This window comes from Furipterus horrens, unplaced genomic scaffold, assembly GCF_987537825.1.
Source record: "Furipterus horrens unplaced genomic scaffold, mFurHor1.1.pri manual_scaffold_2, whole genome shotgun sequence".
NCBI classification, from domain to species: domain Eukaryota; kingdom Metazoa; phylum Chordata; class Mammalia; order Chiroptera; family Furipteridae; genus Furipterus; species Furipterus horrens.
Window position 1 is genome coordinate 56,974,020 of NW_028327172.1, and position 14,489 is coordinate 56,988,508.

General features: G+C 34.1%; 1 protein-coding gene across 1 annotated transcript in view; it reads left to right on the forward strand.

Moving 5' to 3' along the window:
- Nucleotides 1-14,489, forward strand: part of NOX4 (NADPH oxidase 4) — a 166,667-nt gene that overhangs the window by 59,355 nt on the left and 92,823 nt on the right. The window contains exon 8 of the mRNA XM_090267800.1: nucleotides 1,735-1,815. Coding sequence (XP_090123926.1) covers nucleotides 1,735-1,815 — 81 coding nt within the window. The remainder of the gene's footprint in view (nucleotides 1-1,734; nucleotides 1,816-14,489) is intronic.

A 14,489-nucleotide genomic window follows, 5' to 3' on the forward strand; every position in this document is an offset into this window, starting at 1 on the left:
AAAATATAAAATATCAATGAATAAACTTATGAAAAACTTAAGTGAAAGCCATATAGAAAAACACTTCATTGAGAGAAAAGAGTAGAGATTTGAAAAAAGCTGTATAATGAAAAAAGGAAGTTCTTCCTCAATTATTTAATGTTTATTGCAATTCCAATAAAAATCCAAGATAGGTTATTTTGTTTGTTTGCTTATTGCATTTAGCAAAGGGATCCTTAAGTTCTCCTGAGGCAACATCTAAGTACATGTCCAAAAAGAGGAGTGAAAGGCGGCATGTGGCTTTACTAAACATTAAAATGATTAAGCTTCCATAACTGAAAGCAGATAGAACTTGCAAAAATGAACAAGGCATTGAACCAATGACAGAGTTGGTAGAAAGCCTTGTAAGGGACTTCATTATATAAAAGACCCTGCTAAATAATAAAGGTCTATTACAAACTTATAATGAAACTGAAGCTCAAGTGAATGAAATTCATGATAATTTACTGAGTTAACTGTAACTTTAAGTGCATATTTGTCAACTCTCATAATGGACAAAGAAAAATATAGGAAAATGAAAACATATTCATTATAAAATTGAAATGTAAACATGCTATTTGACAAATTTTTATTACACTTATGTGGAACTAGTACATTCTTTATTTGAATAGTTTACTCATAAAAATTAAAGAACATTCCCTATAGAAATATGAATAGTTAAGTAATAAGAGAATTAAAAAATGTATAACACACAACTGAACTAATACCTGGTTTCACTTATACAAAATAGTGAAGAGTTACAAAGTGGAGCCCCGGTTTGGGGGAAAAGGCCCTCCTATTCTAAAGCTGGATTTGTAATTGATAAACATGTTCCCAGAGAGCAATGGGCAGTGTGTATCAAAAGCATTGAAAATGTGTGCCTTTTGATTTGGCAATTCCACTTCTAGGAATTTAGATTAAAAAAAGAGTTAGATATGTGCAGAAAGGCATATATTACAAGTTTGTTAATGATTTTGTTTATGATAGCAAAAACTGAATGAAGTAAATGTGAATCAGTTGGCCGCTGCTTAAATCAGTGGTTCTTACAGGATTTAGGGGTTGTATCTGAATTTTCTCAAATACCTGTCCCCCACCTCCAAGATTCTAATATATTTATATCCACCCAGACATGTAAAATAACTGTTAATTTTACTTCTCTCAAACATTCTATAGGTTGTATTTATCATACTCCTGCATTTTCAGACTCTTTGTTCTGCAGGACAGTAACACCAACGTGTTGTTTTTAAGTTATACACTCTCCAGGAAACGAATATAAAGCTTTAATAAGCATTTGTTTAATTTCTTTCAATTTGAGTTTTCTTTAAACTACTCTCAAAATATTTACTGGAATAGGGACATTAGTTGTTTTAGAAGTCATTTGAAAATTGAGACTTTTGATAAAAAGGACAGCAAAAGTACATATGAGCAGACACTATAACTGCTTCTGAGCCCCTCATCATAATAACTTTAAAATAAACGTATTTTAACTATTTCCATGTGTCTTTATTTCAGATACAAAAAGGCCTTCAAAATGATAGGGTTATTTATAATTTTTGTCAGTTCTTTCTGCATGGTATGTAAATACTTTGATATAATAGATAGATCTCAATGGAACCCATATTTGAACTTTCTGCAGTTGTGATGTGTTTGAAATGCACAGTCTTCTTAGTGAAATGGAATGTAGAGTGGCACTGAAACTGTTATTTGTTTTTCCAGTGTTTCTCAGTATGACATCTTCTGGTACACTCATAGTCTCTTCTTTGTCTTCTACATGCTGCTGATGTTGCATGTTTCAGGGTAAGTTATAAACAAATATTTTTTTAAATGTGTGCTTAAAAATGGGGTAATGAAAGATACAACTGCAGGAATTTTCGTACAGACTGGTAAAATTATTTGGTTACTTGGAATTGAGGGTAGTGTCAAGAATGGGGAAATAATTTTATTTTTATTATAGCATGTTTAATGGAACTAGTATAAAAGTATTTTAAAATTGAAAGAGTTACTTCTTCATTTATGTTAACCCTAAATGTTCCCAGGGAAAGTGTTTGGAGAATGGTTCAGGCCTTCTGTTAATCCTTTCTTCAGAATGTTTTCTAATGTACTTTATCAGTACATTAGGTCATATACATAATTATATATTATTATCAGGGTGCATGGTTCCAATTTTCGTCCCCTGATTTTGGAGACCACTGGTTTAGAAAGCCGTATTATATGGATCTCTATCTCATAGACCCTGGTTTGATTTGTTCTGTACCGTAGTCCTAGACCATATAGTTGTAGTGCCTCAGAAACATGGTCAAACATCATAATCTCGACTTCCAGATAATGATTCCTATCACACAGGAAAGGCCATGGTCGATGGACACTCTGGGTTCCATTCTTTTCCCGTTTTAAGGATAACACATTCTGTGGAGCATTGGCACACCAAGGAAGCTCGTGGTAGAGAAAATATGCTTTACGTTCTGTTCGTTAAATATTTGTTTGCCTGCCCAGAGCTATTAGCATAAATGGACTATGAGTAAGCAGATGCTACTAACGATGACAGTCATTTAGAACAATTACATAATACTACATGCCAAATAGAAATTCAAAATTACTTAGATGCTCTATTTCATTAAAGGATAATAATTTCATAAGGATACATAATAATGTAAAACACCCTTCACAGGTGGGAAAATTGAGGTTTAGAGAGAGTAAGAAACTTGCTAAAGTTTACTTCATGATGCATCCTGGATTCAAATCCAGACATTCTGACTTTAAAACTCATGTTTCTTACTACTAGAAGAGCTCTGTACTTCTGAGAATTTGGTCTTAAGATTTCTCTAAAAGGGTTAATATCTTGATTTATCTAAGGTTGTGATCTCTCTCTCATCTATAACAGATGAGATAAAAATGCAATTATTTGTTTATATAATTAATTATGGTTCTTTGGCCTTTATGTTATACTAAGTTAAGACTGAAAAAATCTGTTTCTTTGCAATTCAAAAGTCATTTTTTTAAGGTTCAGAAGTTCAAATAGACTTACATTTAAAAGGATTATATTGAGATATCTTTCCCCATTTTTTGGAAGTTAAGGCATAGTAAATTTTTTATTTTATTTTCTGTACAACAAGGAAGTGACTTTATAGAAAAAAATAACAAAAGGAATCTACAGGCTGAATTATATATGATCAATCTATTATTCCAATTGAAGTAATTGTTCTTTACTTATTATTGGTAGAAATGAAAAAAATTATCCTAATACTAAGATAAGTGTTATGCAACAAAAACACAATACTATAAGCATTCTAAAGTGCACATTTTAAAATGAAGTTTAATTTTATTTTAAAGTATAACTGACTAATAAAATTGTATTATTTAAAGTATGCAATCTAATGATACACATATACATTGTGAAATTATTACAAGAAAAATTAACATATTCATCACATCACATAACTTTTTTTTTTTCCTGGTGAGAACACTTAATACCTACTCTATTAGCAAATTTCAAGTATACAATATGGTATCATTATATGGTCACCATGCTGTACATTAGATCCTCAGAACCTATTTCATCTTATAACTAAAAGTTTATAATCCTATAAAGCTTAATTTTGAATAAAGCTACATTGATTATAATTTTGGTGTGGGAAAAATTACTACTGATAAATCTTGCAGCTTTCTCAAAATGAAACATTTCTCCAGATGTTGTTTTTAATTGCCAAAGAATCTGTCTATAAGTAGATCTATAGAAATTATTATCCTTTGTGCCAATGTTGGAGACTTAGACATAGATTCACCTATGCAGTGCCTTGATAACTTCATTCTCTAGATTTGGGTTACATGAGTAAAGTGCACTTACTCAAAACAAGTTTCTTGGATTTAATTGAGATTCTTGTTAAACACCATTCTTTAAGTTTTTATTTTCAATAATTCTAGTAATTTAGAGAATTGAAGGATAATATGGGCTAGAAATTTTTGAAGATTTTAGGCTTTAAGGATGAAGTGATTAGAAATTACTGACTTCTTTGCATAAGCAGACATTTGCAACTGCTTCTTATGATGTTCTAAGGTCACTTTAATTTCCATAGAATCTCAAGTTTTGAAAAGCTTAAAGGATATCTTGACGAAGACTCTATAAGTGCCCTCTACAATATGTCTAAGTAAATATTTAATTCGAGAGAGCCCATTCTGTTTTTGGGAAGCTATCATTTCCACAAAGTTCTTTATCTTGAAAACTGGAATTTATTTTACATTAATTTCTGGATAGATTTAAAAATCTATGACTGTAGAGGCCATGGAAACTGAGTTACTCTCCTCTAAATTCTGTTCATTTGTTCTTAAATGATAACATTTCAAATCTCACCATTATTATAAACTTCCTCCTTTGAATATATTAATAGTTAAAATTCATTCAATACTTATTAGGTATCTTACTGATATTTGATCTCATTAAATCCTCCCAACAACCCTGGTAAAATCTGCTGCTGCTGCTGCTGTTATTCCTATAAGAGAACAGGAGCAGTGAGAGGTGAAGTAACTTGATAAAAGTCATAGTGATTAAGAAGACCTTGGGTTTGAGCGTAGGTATCAGATTCCTGAGCCCATATTTCTAACCACTACCTTATACTGGCTGCCATTTGGCATGGTTTCCCTGTATTGCTTTAAAAGCTGCAAACCAAACTAAATGCAGGCTCTTGTGGTATGTGATCTGATGTTGGCAAAGTGGTCTTACCTTCTATATTGCAATCAATGTATTTTGAGATGCAGTTGTGCCCTTAGGTTCACCTAGTTTGCATTCCTGTAACCAATGTTTTAGATTTTTTCATTATTTATAAGCAACTTATTGCATGACACCCTAAAAAACACACTGCATTTGCACTAAACTCAAATGTTTCTTTTCAGGGTTCAAATGGATCTCTAAAATTTAATTTTCCTTTCCAAGAGATCAGTGTAGCAGGGCCATTAAACAACTACAATACTTTAAAGCTGTATGACCTTGCCAGATAATTTGTTCTTTCTTTTTCTTACTACTGTATGGGATTAATAAAATCATCATATGGTTATCTCAGGTTTATGTAAGTAAAGGTATTTAATACTATTGTAGGCAGAATATGCACAAACTTAATAAATACTAGTAGGCAAAAATTATGTTTGTACCAATGCCAATAGCTGTATAAGGAAGAAACTCTGCAGTTAACTGAAAAGACAGTACTTTAAAAAATCTTTTTAAATTCAATTTATTGGGGTGACATTGTGTAATAAAATTATCATATCCACTAGGACATTGGAAGTTGCCAAGCATCCCTTTGGCCTCTGAAAACTTCCACAGCAGGGACACTCCATCAAGAGTGATGCATTTTACATCAGTGCATTTTGTAAATGAGGACAGGTCATCAAATGAAAATTGTCATCACTCCAACTTGCCACTTTCCCTGATATCTGAAACCAGAGCACCCCAACATGGGCTGTGATACCTCCTTACCAAAGCTGAATAACTTCCATCTTCTGCAGAAATATGTATAAGAGAGGAAAACACAAAGCCCTGTGCTGTACATTTGCCAAAAAAGGTGTACAATTCTATAGCACATCATCTGCATAGTGCATCGTGCGCTCCCCACCAAAAGTCTGGTCTCTTTATGACCGCTTATCCCCCCTTTGCCCTCTTCTACATTTCACCAGCTCCATTCCCTCTGGCAATTACCATACTGTTCTCTGTGTATGTTTTTTTTCTCAATGCTTCACTTTTGCTCAGCCCCCTCAATCCCCACCCCTTTGACAGCTGTCAGTCTGTTCTCTGTATCTATGAGTCTGTTTCTATTTTGCTTGTTAGTTTATTTTGTTTATTAGATTCCACATATGATTGAAATCATATGGTATTTGTCTTTCTCTGACAAGCTTATTTCACTTAGTGTAATACCCTCCAGGTCCATTCATGCTGTCACAAAGATTAAGATTTCCTTCTTTTTAAAGGCCGAGTCATATTTTATTGTTTAAATGTACCACAGCTGTTAATCTACTCATCTACTGATGGACACTTGGGCTGCTTCCTAATCTTGGCTATTGTAAATAACACTGCAATGAACATAGGGATGCTTATATACTTTCGAATTAGTGTTTTGGGTTTCTTCGCATATATTCCCAGAAGTGCAATCACTGGGTCATAAGGCAGTTCCACTTTAAATTTTTTGTGGAAATTATATTCTACTTTCCATAACAACTGTACCAGTCTGCATTCCCAGCAACGGTGCCTGTCACCAGCACTTGTTGTTTGTTGATTTATTGACAATAGTCATTCTGACAGGTGGGAGGTGATATCTCAATGTGGTTTTAATTTGCATTTCTCTGATAGTTAGTGATGTTGAGCATTTTTTCATAAGTGTATTGGCCATCTGTATGTCCTCCTTAATGAAGTGTCTATTCCAGTCATTTGCACAGTTTTTAATTGCATTGTTTGTTTTCTTAATGTTTAGTTATATAAGTTCTTTGTACATTTTGGAAATCAACTCCTTATCAGATGTATCATTGGCAAATATGTTCTCTCATTTAGTGGATTGTCTTTTCATTTTGTTGATTGTTTTCTTTGATTTGCAAAAGCTTTTTAATTTGACTTAGTCCCATTTGTATATTTTTTTCCTTGCCCGAGGCGATATATTGGCAAAAATATTGCTATGAGAAATATCTGATTTTTACTGCCTGTGTTTTATTTTAGGATTTTTATGTTTCATGACTTATATTTAAGTCTTTAATTCATTTTGACTTTATTCTTGTGTGTGGTGTAAGAAGGTGGTCTAGTTTTATTTTTTGCATATATCTGTCCAATTTTCCAAACACCATTTATTGAATAGACTATCTTTACCCCATTGTATGTTTTTGCCTCCTTTATCAAATGTTGTTAATTGACCAAAAAGGTATGAATTTATTTTTGGGCTCTATTCTATTCCATTGATCTATATGCTTGTTTTTTTATGCCAGTACCATGCTGTTTTGATTACTATGGCCTTATGGTATAGTTTGATATTGAGTAGCATGATACCTCCAAGTTTGTTGTTCTTTCTCAATATTGCTGAAGCTATTTAAGGTCTTCTGTGGTTCTATATAAATTTTGGAATATTTTTTCTAGTTCTGTAAGATATGCCTTTGGTATCTTAACAGGAACTGTGTATAATCTATAGTTTGCTTTAGGTAGTATAGACATTTTAAAGATGTTACTTCTTCCTATTCATGGACATAGCGTATTCTTCCATTTATTTGTGTATTCCTCAATTTTTTTCTTCCATATTCTATACAGCATTCCCTCACTTATCACGGGTATTACATTCTAGACCCCCCTGCGATAGGTGAAAATCCACGAAGTAGGAACTTTACATTTATTTTAGTATTTATATATATTTTGAGGCTTTATAAACCCTTACCACACACTTATAAACCATTCCCAGTCCCTTATTAACCTTTCCCTCTCCCTTAATAACCTTTTCTACACTTTTATAAACACTACTTATGTTCTTAAACATATTCTACACTCTTAAACCTACATAACTTTAACAACGTATGTATACAGTACTGCAAAATCCCGTGATATAGTGAAAAATCCGCGATAAATAATTAAATATAATATTTTTTAAAATCCCACAATACAGTGAGGCCGCGATAAGTGAACTGCGATATAGAGAGGGACTATTGTACATTCATGAAGATATGGAAGCAGCCCAAGCATCCATTAGTAGATGAGTATATTTGTTGATAAATCAGCTGACAGCCTTATTGGAGCTCTGTTGTTGGTTACTTACTGCTTTTCTCTTGCTGTTGTAAAGACTCTATCTTTAACCTTTGTCACTTTAATAATGATGTATCTTGGTGTTCATCTCTTTGGGTCCATCTTGTTTGGGATTCTCTGTCTTTTCTGAAGTTGTGTGCCTTTTTCCTTTTCCAGGTTAGGGACGTTTTCAGCCATTATTTCTTCAAATAGTTATTAATTCCTTATTTACTCTCTTCTCCTCTGGTACCCCTATGATGCAGATTTGTCTCAGAGGTCCCTTTAACTTTCCTCATTTTTTGAAATACTTCTTGTTTTGTTGCTTTGCTTGGATGTTTTCTGTTATCTTGTCCTCCGTAAACTGCTGAGTCAATCCTCTGTTTCATCTAACCTCCTGTTGATTCCTTATAATGTATTCCTCATTTTAAATATTGTATTATTCATTTCTAACTTTTTAATGGTTTCTGTGTTTTTTTTAATGCTTACTATCTTTTATGTTCTCACTGAGACCATCCATTCTTCCCCTAAGACCCTTGAGCATCCTTATATCCATTGTTTTAAACTCTGCATTTGACATCTTGGTTGTTTCCATTTCATTTAATTCTTTATCTTGGGATTTTTTTTTTTGTTCTTTCATCTGGGGCATCTTTCCTTGTCTCCCCATTTTGTCTGCCTTTTGTGTTTGTCTCTGTGTATTAGGTGGATCTGTTATGACTCCCAAACTGTTATGATGGCTTTATGGTAACGGTGTTTTGTGAGGCTCAGTGGAGCCATCTTCCAGTTCACCTGAGCTAAGTATTCCAGGTTGTGTGATACGTGTACCCTTCTATTGGAGTTGAGTCTTGAATGCTGTTGGTCTGTTAATGGATGGAGTTAATTCTAAGACTGGCAGTAACTATAAGGATAAACCTTGATCACCATATACGAGTCACTGCTCAGGGGCTGCTCCCTGGGGTGGCATTGTTACCAGCAGCGTCTGGTGCCTGCCAGATTCCCCATTTAGTTGTGCCATTTGTGTGGCTAGTCGGGATGAGCTCTGGTGTGGTGTGAAGCCCACCACTGGTCGTGTTGGTTCCACTCATGTGGAATCTAATGAACAAAATAGAAGCAGACTCAGAGAATAGATGGACAGCTGTCAGAAAGGAGGGAAGGTTGCAAGGCTGGGTGAAAAAGGTGAAGGGATTTACAAAAACCCTCTCATAGACACAGGCAACTGTATGGTAATTAGTAGAGGGAAAGGGTTGTGGGAGGTAGAAGAGGGTATAGGGTGGATAAATGGTGATGGATGGAGACTTGACTTGGAGTGGTAAACACAATACAATATACAGATGATGTACTATAGAATTGTACCCCTGAACCTATGTAATGTTATTAACCAATGTCACTCCAATATATTCAACTTAAAAAACAGTAAAAGAATATTCATTGAAAGAGCAACAATTTTTATAACATTGTCAGGTCTCAAATTCAGTTGATTTTAACAAAGAAGGTTTACCTTGGGACTTGCAAGACAGCCTTCTCCCTAGGAATTTTTTCTTCTAATTTTTAATACATCTTTCTAGGAGGTTGCTATTTGTATGCTGTTTTAAAGCTATATCAATTCATAGGACATTTGGGCCAGAGAGGAATCTTAATTGTTTCCTCTTTCCAGGGATGAATGTAACTGAATGTTTCTTTCTTCATTTTCATTTGAAAATCTAATCAGGAGGAGTTATATAGCTATTCTCACTTACTGATACAAAAGATATTGGAAAGAAAAGCAATTAGGAATGTCACAGAACCTCAGCGTACGGCCTCACCCTACTCCTTTCAAAGACATGTGGAGGGAATACATTGTAAATGAGATCTGGCACCCTTACCTCTCAATCCTACCATAGTCACCACTCCCACTGGCTTTAGCTCTGGATGTTGTGTGGGTAGTAATTGTGTTTTATTTTTGTATGTTCATGAGGGAGGAATTATAATATGATCATTTTGATAAAGAGAAAAGGAAGGTTCTTTTCAAATGTATGAATGGCAATAAGAGCCAATTAATAGTGTAAATAATTTCTTGTGCCAACTCTGCTGGGCTTCTCAAACCATATTTTATTATATAAATGATGACTTAGATTATTCTTTTAAACAGAACTCTCTGTCGTTTGGGACTACTTGCTAGCAAGAGTTTATTTTAGAGCATGATTTATATTCTACTTGAGTCATTTTGTCTGGAGAATTTTAAAGGAACAGTTTTATGTTCAGGTTTCTAAAAACTTATTCATAAAGCTGGAAGAACACAGTGGACAGCCTTTTTCAACATTTATGAACCACTGTCAGCTTCATAGGAGTTGAGCCTCAAGAGTTAACCAGGGTTAGATCAATATTTATGAGTGTAGGCTTATTGTACTGGCTTATCCTCCTCTACTTTGCCCCTAGGAGGAGGAAGTTAAGAATATAGTATTGAAGGATGGTGGTGTATATGCAATATAATTGTCAGAAGTTGCTGATTCTTAAGTATCTTCTCTTTTAGAAGCCATTTGCACTGAGGGCTCTTCTTACCCACACTGACATGGCAGGAGAGGCTTGTGTGATCTTCCTACTGGGGAGAGGCACCTGCTCTCCTTAGAATGTCAAATGGAAACTTGGTGAATGAATCCCAGGTAAAGGAAGGCCCAGAGGTTGTATGTTAAGCAAATTCTATTCTAGTACTGAGGGAGAAAAATTTATTTTCCTATATTTTTTTTTCAGTTTTTTCCTTGCCTCTTGATTTGAAGTGACTATATAATTTGTTGTGCAAAGCAGACACTTCTGAAAATGAAGTGGGATACCATTAATAATTAATCTGTGAATGTGGGTAAACCTTTATATATGATTCTTCTACCTATTCCCATGCACAGAGGCAAGTCCTAGGGAGGCTGATGGACTGCTTTTAAGTAGGCCTAGAGCCAGATTCACAAAAGGAGACCTTACCTCAAATATCCTGCATGGCTATTTGGGAGCCCAGAACCTTAAAATAATGAACACAGTAGACTGGCCTGGCTTTATCTTTAGGGATTGTAAATGGTCATCCTCTAACATGGTGGACAGAAGGTTGAGGATTTGCGTGCCCATGATTATGGCTAAATCTTTTCTATATTATCCATTACTTAGAGGTGATCTGTTATGAATACTTTCTAGATGCTTTATTTCTGATGGGTCTGATATAAATATTATAAACGTGATGCCCATTAGTTCTACCACAAAATCCCACTTCTTCAATAGAGTAAGTATTTTCAATTTGGATTCATAATCTCTAGGAATAATTGGATGGATACAAGGAATCCATGGATTTCTGAAATACAAATATGTATATATGAATTATATGAATGGCCAGGATATATAGTCTTGATTCCCAAAGCTGTATATGGCCCGAAAGAAGTTAAAAATAACTGAATGAAGCCTCTTAAAGCTATATTTTTTTACTAGACAGATAAAATGTTACATTTACATATATTTTATCTCCTGCTTAAGTTTTATACAGAATTAGAAACAATGGATTTGTGGGAAAAATAAGAGTTACTGAGTCAACTTTATCCTCACATGAAGACAACTGTAAGGAGAACTTAGTGGACGAATATGGATATGGACTTGTAAATCTCACTGAACCATCATTTTAGAGTAATTTCCAAACTTTAGATAATATTTAATGTGTCACAGGTACTGTTCTTGGCACTTTATGTATATACCCGTACATATGTATACACATATTTTTTAAATTAAATACAGCACTATGAAGTAAGTACTGTTATTGTCCTCATTTTACAGATGAGAAAATGAGGCACAGAAGGTTAAATTAGATACAGAAAACAGATTGACAGCTCTCAGAAGGGAGGGGGTTTCAGAGGCTGAGTGAAAAAGGTGAACTGATTAAGCAGTACAAATCAGTAGTCACAGAACGACCGCAGAGATGTGGTTGGTAGCATAGGGAGTATAGTCAATAATAGCAAGACAAAGATGTGTGACGCCAGGTGGGTGCTCGAGACAGTATGGGGACCACTCTGTGAAGTGCATGGAAACTTGGCTGTACATCTGAACTGACACAGAATGGTATTAAATGTGAACTGTGATAGAAAAACTAAAAAAAAAATTTTTTTTTTAATGATTTCCCAAGGCCTCCCAGTTAGTACCTGGTGGGGCTTGGGATTGAACCCACAGTCTGACCTCAGATCTAAGCATTTAATTCCTACTCTTTTCTTCAATTATTAAATGATTCATGGTTCAGAAAGTACCCTTGTTTACAAATGAAATATATTCAAGTCATATGAAGATCTAGGACATCATTCCAATTTATATAAGTTGGTGAGTGTGTATATGTGTATGCTTTTATGTTTTGAATAAGTAATTCACTTTTAATAAAAGTTATATAGATTCCGTGATTTTGAAGGTAAAGTTCTGTTCTCCAAGAAAATAAAGTGAGAAGTAAAATACTCTCTTTTGGCACTGTTTTATAACTGTTTCTTAAAATGTACATCATTATAGCACATAATAAATATCTTTATAATAATCAACAAGTTATAAAGAGTTGTTAATAAACCTAGTAGTAAAGTTATATTTATATGGTATTTTTGATTTCCAAAATTCTTCCACATAATTTGGGAATAACAATTAAAAAGCTAGATTCTAGACTAGACCCAATAACAGTGCAGTGGAAGAGATACTCTTATCACTATTCTTTATTACCATGCTCTGTCTTTGTAGCTCTTCATTCAGAGAACAGATTTCCACACATTTTAAAGTCTGTTGCTAAGCCTCAGAGTGGTGCTTGCCATTGCTACCAGCATAAAATAAGGATAAGAATAGGAATTGCATAGAAAAAAAGAAAGCAAAGAAAGAAACTACATACAAACTCCTTGAGAAATGTCCAAGAGGAAGATAAATTCACATCATATATACAGAAGTACAGCATATTATACACTATATAAAACCTTAGGTAAAAAGGAAAAAGTCAGCTTATAGCTGAAGTTGTAGTTGAATCATGGAAAATTCCAGTGTCCTTTTCTGCCTACCCCCATTATGTGTCTTTGAGTTCCAACATGAAAGAGAAGATACAGCAGAGTGATATATTCTAGCTGAACTAAAGTGTTTTTAAAGTTAGGAATGTTTTTACCTGTCTTCATTAATGGAATCCCTTTCACAAATTATCACTCAGAATTTTCTGGATTAAATGGAATGTGTTAATTGGCTTTTAGCTGGATATGTGTTCTCCTTTTGGGCCCTTCCAATTTTCCTCCAATTTTTATTGCAAAGAGTAATAAAAATAATTTGTATATTTGTTTAAATGTAACTTGGATTCTTGTTTTGCGACTGTCACTTATATTTAGTGTTATCTAGGTAATAAGTTATTATGCAACCTGGTATAATAACCCCAGTGCTAGAGGAATTAGCTATTAAGTCTTGACTATTTTGGTTGTATTACAGATTGGCACATTTTTGTTGGGGATTTTTCTGTACTTATGTGGGTAAAATTTCTTTGGAACACAGAAGGAAAAATATTCATTTCTCTTCATTTGGTTTCTTTCACTTTTGGGTTTAAAATTTTTTTCACTTAAATATATAAAGTGAATAAAATTCCTGAGGGATTATCTTTCTTATAAAAAATCCAAATCCCTTCACATAGTAGTATTTACATATTTCCCATATGTTAGTAAATATAATGTTCTGAAACTAGGACCTACAAGACACATGTGAGTGTTTCCCTCTTATAATTTCTCATTCGTATGATTAATTTTTATTTTTATATAAAAATGATTTATTTATAGTTTATTCTGAAAGCTAAGTGGAAGTGGAAATTGAGTTTATATGGCATTTTCTCCCTTATGGATACAGTATGTATAGAGATATACAGAGCATTTTCATGTACATAAATTCTTTTATACTGTAAGCTACATTTTCCAATGAATTTTAATCTTCTGAGCTACGAATGTACTTTCTTCCCATTTTAGGATGGAAATAGTGAGCTTCAGACCGAATGTTTTTTAACGTAATTTTAACCTCAGTTTTTCTCTTGGGACTTTATTTATAATAACAAGTGGTTCTGGCTGGAAGCACAGGATAAGAAAGTTGGAAAGGAAGGAGAAGGAACAGGGGCTACATTTATTTTAAGAAATGTTTTTAGTACATTAGTGTTTTATCTCTCACTGCCATTTGTATTAAGGCCTGAAAGCAGAGGAAATGCTAAGAAATATTGGATGCTTACTTATTTTTTTCTTTTAGAGAGAACAAAACCCTTTTATATAACAGTAAAGTAGAGGGTGACAGGTATTAAATCTCTTTCAGCTGAGGGAACTTAGTAAAATGATTTTAATTCACACATTTTGGGAGTGTTCTCATGTCTTGATCGACTGCTCATACACTCCAAGGTGTAGTTTTGCTGACTGTGTGGTGTCTCTGGCAGGCTACTTAATTTGCAGGGGTCAGTGCCAAATGAAAATATGGGATCCTTTGATCAAAAATTATTAAGTATTTTAAGAGAGTGAAAACAGAGTATTGAACCAATCATAGGGCCTTTCTAAAAGCAGGGTCTCATGAGATTGTTCAGGTCACACACCCATGTTGCTGGCCGGTCTATGTTGCCCAGTCTCATTCCTTGGGCAGAGCCAGCAGTGAGAGCTACACACGGTACATGCTCAAATCGCTGCAGGATGCAGGTACACTCCGGTGTCAGTAGCAAGAGCCCAGGAAAGAATGCAGCAGCAAGAACCTGGCTACACTGGCAAAG